This window comes from Oncorhynchus tshawytscha, linkage group LG09 (genome assembly GCF_018296145.1).
Source record: "Oncorhynchus tshawytscha isolate Ot180627B linkage group LG09, Otsh_v2.0, whole genome shotgun sequence".
NCBI lineage: Eukaryota > Metazoa > Chordata > Actinopteri > Salmoniformes > Salmonidae > Oncorhynchus > Oncorhynchus tshawytscha.
This window is the reverse complement of record NC_056437.1, coordinates 77,149,468-77,165,092: the sequence shown is the minus strand read 5'-3', so window position 1 is coordinate 77,165,092 and position 15,625 is coordinate 77,149,468. Positions and strand designations below refer to the sequence as shown.

General features: G+C 44.5%; 1 protein-coding gene across 1 annotated transcript; it reads left to right on the top strand.

Annotated features, from left to right (window-relative positions):
• The first annotated feature begins 699 nt into the window (after positions 1-699).
• Positions 700-15,069, top strand: LOC112258691 (non-receptor tyrosine-protein kinase TYK2). The gene is made up of 24 exons (XM_024433218.2): positions 700-854; positions 1,482-1,690; positions 3,468-3,591; positions 5,481-5,613; positions 5,758-5,921; positions 6,147-6,531; positions 6,654-6,839; positions 7,108-7,265; positions 7,333-7,450; positions 7,588-7,771; positions 7,942-8,060; positions 8,296-8,475; positions 8,757-8,844; positions 9,110-9,237; positions 9,466-9,601; positions 9,978-10,129; positions 10,252-10,402; positions 10,533-10,624; positions 10,782-10,974; positions 11,201-11,319; positions 13,615-13,787; positions 13,883-14,000; positions 14,165-14,275; positions 14,368-15,069. The coding sequence occupies exons 2-24, from the start codon at positions 1,504-1,506 to the stop codon at positions 14,506-14,508; spliced, it is 3,540 nt and encodes a 1,179-aa protein (XP_024288986.2). The 5' UTR covers positions 700-854; positions 1,482-1,503; the 3' UTR covers positions 14,509-15,069.
• Positions 15,070-15,625: the final 556 nt, after the last annotated feature.

Sequence of the window (15,625 nt, the reverse complement as noted above, 5' to 3'; positions counted from 1 at the left end):
ATTGCATTATTTTACATAACACAACATGCATTTTTAAATACATTGTGGTTAAGGTAGAGTATGATTTCATTTTATAATTCAATTCGAATTGTTTTAACAATCATAGTCAAACTATCGCAAACTGTTTGACTTGGAAAAAATACAAAACATGTTTTTAAAAGAGCCGTTTGGGAGCCAAAAGAGCCGGCTCTTTTTGGTGAGCTGATCCGAACGAGCCGGCTCACTGAAAAGAGCCGGAAATGCCCATCGCTACCACCAAGCCAATTTGTGAGAGGTGCTTCAGGAAGCATGGGGTGAAATCTCTTCAGACTACCTCAACAAATTGACAACTAGAATGCCATGTGTCTGCAAGGCTGTAATTGCTGCAAATGGAGGATTCTTTGATGAAAGCAAAATTTGAAGGGACACAATTATTATTTCGATTAACAATCATTATTTATACCTTTGTCTTTCCTATTCATTTTGCAACTAATTTCATGTATGTTTTCATGGAAAACAAGGATATTTCTAAGTGACCTCAAACTTTTGAATGGTAGTGTATTTCTTGAACTGCAATGTTGGTTAAGGGCTTGTAAGTAAGCATTTCACGATAAGGTCTACAACTGCTATATTCGGCGCATGTGATAAATACAATTTGATCTATCCCACAAGCCTACTGTAATACAGCTGGTTCTAGGGGAGTGGCCAAAAGTGGTTTCGGTGTTTTCATTTTGAAGCTGACTTCTCCATCTATGCGCTGCACGGGCATGCGTAGGAGTAGGGGAAACACGCATTAGGAAATCATACGAAGAGTGGACTTCGGTTCAACCTGCATTGGGTTTTCTAACTATACGTTTTAGGGACGCAACTAAATGGTAAGAAATCTGTAGTTTGACAAATGTGCAGTACAATTTACAAATACCCGGGTTTATTCCAGCATTCGCGGGTAAAGCATACTATATCAGTATTATAGGAAGTGGGCTTTATGCCACTGGTTTACAATTGTTTACAGTACACAGTAGGCTATATGCCACCATATCCGCGAGCAATCAGTTCGATGACGAAGTGATTAATGTATTAGTGAGAATAGATTTTTAAAATGTGGAAACATTGGATAAATTATATACGGATTTTCATGTCATGTTATCGTTCAATTTGAGTCTTTACTGATGTTCATGTGCAATACCCGGAAGGCCTTACTAGAAAATATTGAATCATATCGCGAGTTCTCAGAACATGGTAATAATGCCGATCAATTACATGGTAACAAATCTATTTGATCCAGATGTGTTTACTTGCTACAATAAGGCTTACTTTGTAATTGAGTATAATTTTTGTTGTCGATATTAACAAAACCCATGTATAAAACGTATGTCCTTAAATTGTTATCTAATTTCCTTTTCAATGAGTGATTCTGCACAGCAAGACACTATTGAATTACTGCTTGTGGTAAATGCTGGATTACAGTGAAATACTTTTCTCTTACTTCCTACCTGGGACAGGTGTTGTGACCCAGCCTGGTCCATGATGTCTCGACGTGGCCGCTCCAAGAGTACCAGGACAGGGTCATCCACAGGCCAGTGTGAGCCTCCTCAGGGACCAGGCGTCCATGTCTATCTGTTTTGGACCAAGGCAGGGGAGCGCTATCTGACCCACACAGAGGGTAAAGTGACAGCTGAGGAGCTTTCCATCTCTGCAGCACAGACTGTGGGTAAGAACAAGTGCCATTTTTTTTTCATGAAACAAACAATATTTTGTATGAGTATTGAGAAAGAATTTAGGACTCTCCGAATTTAGGACTCTGTTCTGTTACCTCATGTTTGAGGACATTGGCAGCCTGCCACATAAGGGTGTGTTTGGGTTGATTACCACATGAATCTGGGTTTTACAGGGCATTCAGGAAAGTATTCAGACCCCTTCACAATTTCCACATTTTTTTACGTTACAGCCTTATTCTAAAATTGATTAAATAGTTTATTTTCCTCATCAATCTACACACATTACCACATAATGATTGAGCAAAAACAGGTTTTTAGAAATGCTTGCAAATGTATTAAAAATTTTAATATTTACGTAAGTATTCAGACCCTTTACTCAGTACTTTGTTGAAGTACCTTTGTCAGCGATTACAGCCTCGAGTCTTCTTGGGTATGACGCTACAAGCGTGACACACCAGTATCTGGGGAGTTTCTCCCATTCTTTTCTGCAGATCCTCTCAAGCTCTGTCAGGTTGGATGGGGAGCGTCGCTGAACAGCTATTTTCAGGTCTCTCCAGAAATGGTAGATCGGGACATACAGAGACTTGTCCTGAAGACACTCCTGCGTTGTCTTGGCTTTGTGCTTCGAGTTGTTGTCCTGTTGAAAGGTGAACCTTCGCTTCAGAGGTCCTGAGTGCTCTGGAGCAGGTTTTCATCAACGATGTACTTTGCTCTGTTCATCTTTCCCTCGATCCTGACTAGTCTCCCACTCCCAGTCCCTGCCGCTGAAAAACATCCTCACCACATGATGCTTCCACCACCATGATTAACTGTAGGGATGTTATTTGCCAGGTAATGAGAGGTGTCTGGTTTCCTCCAGACGTGACGCTTGGCATTCAGGCCATAGAGTTCAATTTTGGTTTCATCTGACCAGAGAATCTTGTTTCTCATGGTCTGAGAGTCATTTAGATGCCTTTTGGCAAACTCCAAGTGGGTTGCCATGTGCCTTTTATTTAGTGGCTTCCATCTGGCCACTCTACCAGCAAGGCCTAATTGGTGGAGTGCTGCAGAGATGGTTGTCTTTCTGGAAGGTTCTCCCATCTCCACAGAGGAACTCTGGAGCTCTGTCAAAGTGAACATACGGTTCTTGGTCACCTCCCTGACCAAGGCCCTACTTCCCTGATTGCTCAGTTTGGCTGGGCGGCCAGCTCTAGGAGGAGTCTTGGTATTTCCAAGCTTCTTCAGTTTAAGAATGATGGAGGCCACTGTGTTCTTTGGGACCTTCAATGCTGCAGAAATGTTTTGGTACCCTTCCCCAGGTCTGTGCCTCGACACAACCCTGTCTATGTACAATTCCTTCGACCTCGTGGCTTGGTATTTGCTCTGACAGTCACTGTCAACTGTGGGACCTTATATAGACAGGTGTGTGCCTTTCCAAATCATGTCCAATCAATTGAATTTACCACAGGTGGACTCCAATCAAGTTGTATAAAACTTCTCAAAGATGAACAATGGAAACAGGATGCACCTGAGCTCAATTTCGAGTCTCATCGCAAAGGATCTGAATACTTATTTACAAAAATTTCTAAAAACCTATTTTCACTTTGTCATTATGGGGTTTTGTGTGTAGATTGATGAGGACATTTTAAAAAATGTAATCCACTTTAGAATACGGCTGTACTGTAACAAAATGTGGAAAAGTTGAAGGGGTCTGAATACTTTATGAATGCACTGTATGTCATTGAAAGGGTGAATCCAAGGTGTGCGTGACCTATATATCTGTCCCCCTAGGTATCACTCCACTGTGCCATGTCCTGTTTTCCCTGTATGACCCTGAATCCCACTGTTGGTACAGTCCCAACCATTTCTTCAACTCAGAAGAGCAGACAAGACTGACACTCCATTATCGCATGAGGTTAGTTTGTGTGTGTGTTTAAAAAAAAGGCCATCCGTCCCCTCCTCTCTACCTACACTTCCCTCACACTCCCTTCAGTTTCCCTTGAGTCCCGTTAGTTTGGCTGTTCAGTCTACCATAGTTATCCCGAACATCCTGTGTAGGGTCAGAACCCAGAGAAGCATCAGCATTGTTCTGAACGGACATCCTGTGGAGGATCAGAACCCAGAGAAGTATCAGCATTGTTCTGAACGGACATTCTGTGTAGGATCAGAACCCAGAGAAGTATCAGCATTGTTCTGAACGGACATTCTGTGTAGGATCAGAACCCAGAGAAGTATCAGCATTGTTCTGAACGGACATCCTGTGTAGGGCCAAAACCCAGAGAAGTATCAGCATTGTTCTGAATGGACATCCTGTGTAGGACCAGAACCCAGAGAAGAATCAGCATTGTTCTGAACGGACACCCTGTGTAGAACCAGAACCCAGAGAAGTATCAGCATTGTTCTGAACGGACATCCTGTGGAGGATCAGAACCCAGAGAAGTATCAGCATTATTCTGAGTGGACATCCTGTGTAGGACAAGAACCCAGAGAAGTATCAGCATTGTTCTGAACGGACATCCTGTGGAGGATCAGAACCCAGAGAAGCATCAGCATTGTTCTGAGTGGACATTCTGTGTAGGACCAGAACCCAGAGAAGTATCAGCATTGTTCTGAATGGACATCCTGTGTAGGACCAGAACCCAGAGAAGCATCAGCATTGTTCTGAAGGACATCCTGTGTAGGATCAGAACCCAGAGAAGTATCAGCATTGTTCTGAACGGACATCCTGTGGAGGATCAGAACCCAGAGAAGTATCAGCATTGTTCTGAACGGACATCCTGTGGAGGATCAGAACCCAGAGAAGCATCAGCATTGTTCTGAGTGGACATCCTGTGTAGGACAAGAACCCAGAGAAGTATCAGCATTGTTCTGAACGGACATTCTGTGGAGGATCAGAACCCAGAGAAGTATCAGCATTGTTCTGAATGGACATCCTGTGTAGAACCAGAACCCAGAGAAGCATCAGCATTGTTCTGAAGGACATTCTGTGTAGGACCAGAACCCAGAGAAGTATCAGCATTGTTCTGAATGGACATCCTGTGGAGGACCAGAACCCAGAGAAGTATCAGCATTGTTCTGAACGGACATCCTGTGGAGGACCAGAACCCAGAGAAGCATCAGCATTGTTCTGAGTGGACATCCTGTGTAGAACCAGAACCCAGAGAAGTATGGTTCTGACATCCTGTGTAGGACCAGAACCCAGAGAAGTATCAGCATTGTTCTGAATGGACATCCTGTGTAGGACCAGAACCCAGAGAAGTATCAGCATTGTTCTGAACGGACATCCTGTGTAGGACCAGAACCCAGAGAAGCATCAGCATTGTTCTGAAGGACATCCTGTGTAGGATCAGAACCCAGAGAAGTATCAGCATTGTTCTGAACGGACATCCTGTGGAGGATCAGAACCCAGAGAAGTATCAGCATTGTTCTGAACGGACATCCTGTGGAGGATCAGAACCCAGAGAAGCATCAGCATTGTTCTGAGTGGACATCCTGTGTAGAACCAGAACCCAGAGAAGTATCAGCATTGTTCTGAGTGGACATTCTGTGTAGGACCAGAACCCAGAGAAGTATCAGCATCGTTCTGAACGGACATCCTGTGGAGGATCAGAACCCAAGTACCAGTCAGCATAATTGTGCTAGCGGGAGCCGACCGCTCAGACTGGCTAGGGCATACCAGCCAACTGTTTTTATAGTGTGTGTGTGAGAGAGAGAGTTAGTATTGGTGTGTATGGGGAGACGATGCACTGTATACTTTTGTGTACAGGCATATTTATATAGGGAATTTTCTCTTTCTGTTCCCAGGTTTTACTTTCGGAATTGGCATGGGTTGAGTGAGAAGGAGCCATCAGTGGCGCGATATGCCCCACGGTCAGGGACAGAGCACGGGGGCTCACCTCTACTAGAAATGACCTCCCTGGAATACCTCTTCTGCCAGGTGAGTTTCAGAATGAGGTGTGTTTTATCCAAAATGTGTTTGTATTCATATATTCCTGTGGAAGTGTGCATTAACATAATATTCCTGTGTCACACGAACGTTTTCGTATTGTGAAATAAGTAATTTCCCTTTTGTTTCGCTTAGGCAAAGTTTGATTTTGTGAATGATGTCACGCCGATGGAGGATGCTCAAGGAAAGGAAGAGTTGAGTCGCTTTAAGAATGAGAGTCTGGGGATGGCTGTGCTGCACCTCTCTCACCAGGCCCTGCGCTCAGGCTGCACGCTACAGGAAGTGGCCAAGTCTGTCAGGTAAGCCATGAGTCAGAGGGGATGGGTGCATTGCTTCAGGAAGGGCTTTGACAAGGTTTCAGACATTACTATAGTCTGAGGCTGTGTTGAAAATGACACCTTATTCACTATCAAAACTAGTGCTCTATATAGGGAAACTAGTGCACTATATAGGGAAACTAGTGCCTTTACAAACGCAGCCGTAATGTTTTGATTGACTGCCATATTCCCCTTGCCATACTGTAGCTTCCTGCGCTGCATTCCGAGATCCTTCTCCAAACACATAGCGAGGGACAACTTCCTGACCAAGATCCGTATCCGGCGTGTGTTTGCTGACTTCGTGAAGACCTTCCAGGAGCACACTGTGGACGTAGGACGCCTGGGCTCCCAGGAGGTCATGTATAAATACCTGTCTACTCTGGAGCACCTAGCCCCTCGCTTCGGTACCGAGACCTTCCTCGCGGCCCAACTGGAGCTGAGGAAGGACGGGGGCGACGGGAGCGGCTCCTACCTCAACACCAGCCACGCCCATGGGGCCTCTGACCCTGAGAACGTTGGCCCTCGGGTCATGCATGAGGTCATGGTGTCTGGTACCAAGGGGATTCAGTGGAGGAAGATGACAGTGCAGAACGTATGTCTGTCCTATTGGATGTTTATCAGGCTCTTTGACTGCTAGTTAGAACTGTGCCTTTGTGTGTTTCTCGTACTATGCCTTCTGTAGGATGCTCTGTAAGTTGTGTCTATCTGTTCTAGCCTCAGGCCAACAGTTACTTTGGGAACGATTACTTAGGGAATCGGAAAAGTGTGAAGCAATCGCCCCTCCAGCAAGAACCCAAATCCTCTGACACATGGACATCTTTCTGCGACTTCCCTGAAATCTCCCACATCACCATCACTGGAGCCAACGTCAGCATCATTAAACAGGACAACTTCTCTATGGTTCGAGCACCTGCCTCTCAACTGCTTTCTGTTGGGCCCCAAACTTATCTTGAGATACACACACGTAGCTCCATGTTTTGTGCAAATCCCCCATTGACAATAGTGCATGATTTATGCGAAAACCTAAGTCAAGTGTGCGGATCTCAAGTTAGGTTTGTGTGTGAAGTTGCATCTTACTATATGATGTATGTCTGTATGGAAGCGGAGTATCTGACTGCGTAATGCGTGTAGGTGGTGTTTTCCGAGGATGATATGTTTATGTGTGTAGGAGGTTCAAATGAATTCCAGCCTTGAGGCTCTGTCTTTCGTCTCCCTGCTGGACGGGTACTTCCGGCTTACTGCAGACGCACACCACTACCTGTGTCACGAGGTGGCTCCGCCCAGAGTAGTGCTCAGTGCCACCAATGGCCTCCATGGACCAATGAAGTGAGTAACACACACACACACACACACTTCCCTGGCTCCCACTGCAAATCTGACTTGTCTTTTTCAGTGATGACTTTGTGCTGCAGAGACTGAGGAAGGAAGCAGTTGAAGAGGGAGCCTTTCTTGTGCGCTGGAGCGTCCTCGACTACCACCGCATCATATTAGCTGTTCTAAACAAGAGTCAGGTAAACGTGCCTCCGCACCAAGCCCTGAAGGACGAGGAACATGGAAAATGTTGAGTCCAAAAATATAAAAAGCAATACAATGTCATTAGAAGTTATATATTTGGATGCATGTGTGTGTCTTTGCTGGCTTCCTATAGAATGGACAAGCTGCAATCCACAAGCAGTTCAGGATCCTGCATAGTGGTTCAGTGTTTGCTCTGGAAGGCTGGGACCGGGAGTTCTCCAGTGTCAAGGAGCTCACCGACAGCCTCAAGACCTTTGTGCTCAAGTCTGGCACGGACAATTTCACTGTGAAGAAATGCTGCCTACCCCGACCTGCAGGTAGTTTGTGTGTAATGTGTTTTTTTTTTTATAGATGTGTATTGGTGTTGTTCTGCCCCTAACATACCACAGCTCAACATATGTACAGAGATGTTATTCTGTAAGGAAGTGTCGTGTTGTGTGTCCATGTTTTCCTATGCTGTATTTAAATGAGTGTTTGTGTGCTGCAGAACTGTCCAACCTCTTGGTGATGAGGCAGGGTGCGGACCAGTGTGTTCAGCCTGACTCTGTGGCCCTCTGTCTGACTCAGCTGAGGTTCCATCAGATCAAAGACAAGGAGATCACCCAGGTGAGAGAGAGGGCATTCTTCTCTTCTATACATCTCTCTGTCAGCGCCCTCCTTTGTGTAGGTTTCACCTGGGTTATATTCAGTAGGGCACACCGTAGAGAAACATTTTGCAACAGTACCTCCCAGTTTCACTCAATTCCAATACATTTTTCCCTACTGAACACTGATGTTCTTCTCTATCTTTGTCCGGTTTGTACCCAGTACTTCTAAAATGGCTGTTTGTCCCTGTGCTCAGGAGCAGCATCTGGGCCGTGGGACCAGGACCAACATCTACTCAGGCAGTCTGTTGGTGTGGGGCGGAGCAGAGGAGGAGGAGGAGGATGAGGAGGACAAGTGGAACAACAATCTTACTGATCGCAAAGAGATCCGAGTGGTTCTTAAGATCTTGGACCAGAGCCACAAGGACATAGCATTAGTGAGTTACCATTACTGTATCATTATCCTCTTACAGGAATTGATTGCGATGAGTAACCTTACCTGAGACCTGAAGACTTTAGCTCTGTGTAATAATGCCTGGACTTTAGCTCTGTGCGATAACACCATCCCAGGTTCCAACCCAGTTTGCCACAATCACACAACGGTTTCTTAAGTACCTTGTTGGTTCTAAACTACCGTTTTCACCAATTCAACTCTGTTGAATGTGAACCTTTGTTTACAATGTCATGATAATCCTTCCTCTTTCCTGTCCTCTCATAGGCGTTCTTTGAAACAGCCAGTCTGATGAGCCAAGTATCTCACAGTCACCTGGTCTTTGTACACGGCGTGTCTGTCAAAGGATCTGAGAGTAAGTCACCATGGCACTTCTCAACCTCACACTTCCTCATTCAGCTGTGCAACTTCCTTCTTCAGCACTGACACTTCCCTCTCAGAAGGTTAATTGTATTGGTTGTTTGAATTACTAGGCAACGGGACTGGTGTACAGTGTAATCACAAGCCTGACTCAGCCAAACCATAGCCCTTTAATTAGAATCAATACATTGAAGTGTCGCTCATCTCTAACAGTAAGTGGTGTGATCCTTGATAATAATCCTTGTCTTTGACCTGTGCAGACATCATGGTGGAGGAGTTTGTGGAGTTTGGGCCTCTGGATGTGTTCCTGCGAAGGGAAAGGGCGCTGGTCACCCCTCAGTGGAAATTTACTGTAGCCAAACAGCTGGCCAGTGCCCTGAGCTACCTTGTAAGTCAGCCTGATACCCTCACATCACAACAAACTAAGATTACTCCTCACTCATTGTATGAAACAATTATCTTTTAGGATGTTGATCTCTTGTCTTCTGTGATAGTGCCTCCGTTTCAAACTCTAAACCCTTGTGTCCATAGTTAATGTATTGCCAACCCTCATCTCCCACTATTGAGTGTCCTGAATGTACTTTATGTTGTTACCTCTACCACCTGGTTACTACAGGAGACTAAACAACTGGTACATGGTAACGTCTGTGCCAAAAACATTCTGGTGGCTCGCCGTGGTCTGGAGGAGGGCACCTTTCCCTTCGTCAAGCTGAGCGATCCAGGCATTGCCCTCAACGTGCTGTCCAGAGAAGGTTAGTTCCTACTTGACCAATAAAACAGTTGTTTCCTACCAGACCACTTCCATGTTGGGCAACACTCACTACATGAGAAATAGAATCTCTCCACAGTGAGTTATTTTGTCAACCCTCAATTTCCGTCTCTGGTGATTTTGTTTGATCTTCATTCTTTTAGATCAGATTGAGTCACAGGAAGCCCTGTGTAAACCACTTCCTGGTTGCTGTGAGGCCCACTTTTTGGTTGTCTTGTAATTATCATCATATTGACACTTAACAGGAAGGCTTTAGAGGTTATTTAGTTTGTGCTGTGAGACCATGTGATTCATGAACCTACTGAATGTAGTGGTATTATATAGCCTGGTCTGACTTAGACTGTCTGTATGCCCTACAGAGCGTGTCGAGCGAATTCCATGGATCGCCCCGGAGTGTGTGCCAAGCGGTGCCCCATTCGGCAGAGCTGCTGACCAGTGGAGCTTTGGAGCCACACTGCTGGAGATCTGCAACAATGGAGATTTGCCCATGAGTGGCAGCACGCTCACTGAGGTACCTACAGCCCTATTGTCACTGCCCTTAAATTCTCCTCCCTCTAATCATAACTCATTATCTGCCATCCTCTTACCATGCCTGTGATTCATACTGAACCCTGACGTCTACCCTGCCAACAGAAAGAGCGTTTCTATGAGACGCGGAGTCGCCTCACCGAGCCCTCGTCGCAGGAACTGGCCAGCTTCATTAGCATGTGTTTGACCTACGAACCCCGGGAGAGGCCGTCCTTCCGTACTGTGCTTCGAGAGCTCACTGAACTACAGATCAAGAGTATGTCCTCTCCTTTGATTCTTTGGATCACAGTCTGTTTCTCTCCGTTTCCTCTTCTAGCATTTAGATTGACCACATTTTCATGATTGATTAGTGTTGCTTTAATGTTGCTCTCCTGGTTTCTGATCAGATCCTGACATATCCCCCCTGGAGTCTCTCCCGGATGCTGACCCCAACGTTTTCCTCAAACGCTACTTGAAAAAGATCCGGGACTTAGGGGAGGTGAGTTAATTTCCCCGCAGGACAACATGACTCTTATAAACCCCTCTGTGCTCTTCATCTTATGTTGTGCTTTGTGATCTACTAGCGTTATGTAAAACATTATTCCCTGGCCTCCCTCTAACTGAGAGAATGCTTTGTGCTCTCTCTCTGTCTCCAGGGTCACTTTGGGAAGGTGATGCTCTATGTGTATGACCCAGCCAACGACGGGACAGGGGACTATGTGGCAGTGAAGGCCCTGAAGCATGAGGGAGGCAGTCATCTCCATGAAGGCTGGATGAAGGAGATTGAGATCCTCAAGTCTCTTTACCACAGCAACATAGTCAAGTACAAGGGCTGCTGCTCTGAGCTGGGTGAGTGGCATGTGATCCAGCCAAGCTCACCTGTCTGTCATCCACCTGCTGTATATGACTAGCTGTCTCATTTTCATACAATGCTTGTTTATTACGTTTCTTGCTTGGCTCCTTCCTACATGTTCGTGTGTGGGGGGTTTCCAGCATCTGTTCACATATACATGTGTAGGGTAGCGTCTGTATGTATGAGTGACTGCTGTAAATGCCTGTTTCGTTGTCTCCATAGGAGGGCAGACGGTGCAGCTGATTATGGAGTTCCTACCGCTGGGCAGCCTTAGAGAGTACCTAGCCAAACACCGCCTGGGCGTGGCTCACAGCCTCCTCTTTGCACAGCAGATCTGCCAGGTGAGACAGCAGCACTGCACGGGGGGCTGGTAATATAAAGATACAGTTGAAGTCGGAAGTTTACATACATCTTAGACAAATACATTTAAACTCAGTTTTTCACAACTCCTTACATTTAATCCTAGTAAAAATTCCCTGTCTTAGGTCAGTTAGGATCACCAATTTATTTTAAGTATGTGAAATGTCAGAATAATAGTAGAGAATGATTTTATTCAAATCAAATCAAAATGTATTTATATAGCCCTTCGTACATCAGCTGATATCTCAAAGTGCTGTACAGAAACCCAGCCTAAAACCCCAAACAGCAAGCAATGCAGGTGTAGAAGCACGGTTGCTAGGAAAAACTCCCTAGAAAGGCCAAAACCTAGGAAGAAACCTAGAGAGGAACCAGGCTATGAGGGGTGGCCAGTCCTCTTCTGGCTGTGCCGGGTGGAGATTATAACAGAACATGGCCAAGGTGTTCAAATGTTCATAAATGACCAGCATGGTCCAATAATAATAAGGCAGAACAGTTGAAACTGGAGCAGCAGCACGGCCAGGTGGACTGGGGACAGCAAGGAGTCATCATGTCAGGTAGTCCTGAGGCATGGTCCTAGGGCTCAGGTCCCCTGAGAGAGAGAAAGAAAGATAATTTATTTACATTTATTTCAGCTTTTATTTCTTTCATCACATTCCCAGTGGGTCAGAAGTTTACATACACTCAATTAGTATTTGGTAGCATTGCCTTTAAATTGTTTAACTTGGGTCAAATGTTTCGGGTAGCCTTCCACAAGCTTCCCACAATAAGTTGGATGAATTTTGGCCCATTCCTCCTGACAGAGCTGGTGTAACTGAGTCAGGTTTGTAGGCCTCCTTGCTCACACATGCTTTTTCGGTTCTGCCCACAAATTTTCTATAGGGTTGAGGTCAGGGCTTTGTGATGGCCACTCCAATACCTTGTCTTTGTTGTCCTTTAGCCATTTTGCCACAAATTTGGAAGAATGCTTAGGGACATTGTCCATTTGGAAGACCCATTTGTGACCAAGCATTAACTGATGTCTTGAGATGTTGCTTCAATATATCCACATAATTTTCCTGCCTCATGATGTCATCTATTTTGTGAAGTTGCACTTGTCCCTCCTGCAGCAAAGCACCCCCACAACATGATGCTGCCACCCCCGTGCTTCACGGTTGGGATGGTTTTCTTCGGCTTGCAAGCCTCCCTCTTTTTCCTCCAAACATAACAATGGTCATTCTGGCCAAACAGTTCTTAATCAGACCAGAGGACATTTCTCCAAAAAGTATGATATTTGTCCCCATGTGCAGTTGCAAACCGCAGTCTGGCTTTTTTATGGCGGTTTTGGAGCAGTGGCTTCTTCCTTGCTTAGGGGCCTTTCAGATTATGTCGATATAGGACTAGTTTTACTGTGGATATAGATACTTTTGTACCAGTTTCTTCCAGCATCTTCACAAGGTCCTTTGCTGTTGTTCTGGGATAGATTGTAACGTTTAGCACCAAAGTACTTTCATCTCTAGGAGACAGAACTCATCTCCTTCCCACGGCTGCGTGGTCCCATGGTGTTTATACTTGCTCACTATTGTTTGTACGGATGAACATGGTACCTTCAGGCGTTTGGAAATTGCTCCTAAGGATGATCCAGACTTGTGGAGGTCTACAATTTTTTCTGAGGTCTTGGCTGATTTCTTTTGATTGTCTCATGATGTCAAGCAAAGAGGCACTGAGTTTGAAGGTAGGCCTTGAAATACATCCGTGGGTACACCTCCAATTGACTAAAATGATGTAAATTAGCAGAAGCTTCTAAAGCCATGACATAATTTTCTGGAATTTTCCATGTTGTTTGAAGGCACAGTTAACTTAGTGTATGTAAACTTCTGACCCACTGGAATTGTGATACAGTGAATTATAAGTGAAATAATCTTGTCTGTAAACAATTGTTGGAATAATTACTTGCCATGCACGAAGTAGATGTCCTAACCGACTTGCCCAAACTATAGTTTTGTTCACAAGAAATTTGTGGAGTGGTTGAAAAAACAAGTTTTAATGACTCCAACCTAAGTGTATGTTAACTTCCAACTTCAACTGTATATGTAATCTAGATTATTTCTAGGGTTCTGTTTAGTTCTGTAGCTGGTACACTGCTTGGGTTCAAGTTGAAGATTTGCTATCGAATATTGGAATATTGTTTTATACAACAATAGATTAAAGTACTCTATTTTCTTCTCTAACCACTACTCTCTTTCACCTTGGTCTCCCTCATCGCTCCTCCTGCTCCTTCTGCATTTTTTCCTTTTAAGGGGATGGATTACCTGCACTCGAAGCGATACATCCACCGGGACTTGGCTGCCCGGAACGTACTGGTGGAGAATGAGCATCTGGTGAAGATCGGGGACTTTGGCCTTACCAAATACATCCCAGAGGGAGATGTTTACTACCGCGTGCGTGAGGATGGAGACAGTCCTGTGTACTGGTGAGTCCTGGAGCCATTACTTCCCTGCTGGGCTATGGGCTGCTAATTTAGAGTCCAGATGTGTGCATTAAAAAGGTGTTTGACTTATTTTACAGGTATGCGATTGAGTGTCTGAAGGAGAGCAAGTTTTCCTTCTCTTCAGACATTTGGTCCTTTGGCGTGACGCTCTATGAGGTCCTGACCCACTGTGACCATCGTCAGAGCCCTCCAGTGGTACGAAACGACACCCTCCATCTCTCTTAAACTAGCTCAGTCTAAATCTGCATGATCCACTTAATCAAGGACACCAACCTTTTGCATAATACTGATACAGTCAGTGTGTGGTTTGCTGAGTGTGTTAATTGTGACGTGTGCTTTTTTTATGTGTTTTTTTATAGAAGTTTGTTCAGATGATGGGTAACGTGCAGGGTCAGATGACGGTGATGGTGCTGATCAAGCTGCTGGAGAAACACAATAGGTTGCCCTGCCCCCGAGACTGTCCTAGCGAGGTCAAGCATACAGCTAAACACTCTCACACAGTCTTCATTATTTCTGTAAGCCAAATGCACCTAGGGAAACGAACCTGTCTTGTTTTCAACAGGTCCACATGTTGATGCAGCATTGTTGGGACTTTGACCCCGCGAGACGGCCATCTTTCAAATCCCTCATGGAGTCCATCGAAGCGATTCGCAAGACATACGAACGGCAACCCAATATGTGGCTGGCCCAAATTAGCCAATGAGAACCGTACTTTTTCACAGGCCAGCTGGCCTTACTCCTGTATGCCTCAGCACTTTGCTACAAGTCTACTCTAGAGTCTACACCACACCCTGCACCATAGTGCCCTCTGTCTGTTCTGAAGGAGTAGACTGCTCTTTGTATTAATAAATTGGAACTCAGGTTTTTAGTAATTCCCATCTATTCATTCATATAGATGAGCCCTTAGTGATGGCACTTGTTTTATTTTGATGCGACAGATATTATTTTTTTAGTTGTGAAATTCCCTGAATGGCAGCTATAGTGCTGTCTCGGGAGGAGAACCGGGTCCATGTTCCATGACTGATCCAATTAGGTGCTACATTTTAGCCCGAGTTGGAGGATCCCTGTCATATGAAATATGATTTGTCACTCATAATGTTCACATGATTAATATAACACTTCAATTGAGGCATGTATATTACCAACCGTTTCTCTTTATTTCTGTATTGATGTAAATATTAAACATTTGCTGTTTTTATTGTATCATATGTTTTTCCTTATGTCTGTATGTATTAAATGTTTGAGTGGGAATGTTGAAAATGAAGCATTTGTATCCCTGTGTATCACTGTGTTGAATCAATTTGACCAAAGTCCAAAAAATGCAGGTTGTAAATTGTTAGCTCATCATTTATAACACTTTCACTGAATGTAAATGACCAATTGTGTATTTATTTTTAAAAAGGGTGTTGAGTGCAAAGCAAAGGGAAGTTTTCTTGTGTTTGTCAACTTGAGCAAACTGCCTACTCAGGTCGGATAAGATAAAAATGCTAAGGTCCAGTGTGCCTAGAGGCGAAAGCTAATTTGATTTTATGCCTAAATATTTTCCCAATTAGTTGAGCTTTTCTAAAATAAAGTACATTTTTCTCTGTCAATCATGGACATACACAGCTGAATATAATGAAAATACCTCAACTTCTATTGAATCAGAAATGATATAGTGATGTCCTCCATATTTTCATACCGGTAATTCAATCAATATACTGGATCATGTGGGTTTGTTGAACTTGCAGTGGGCGTCACTGGTTTTGATATATGACAGGCAAGCTACAGTACAACTACCCGCCCCGCTCATGACGTGTTATAAAAAAATGCATCCTCTC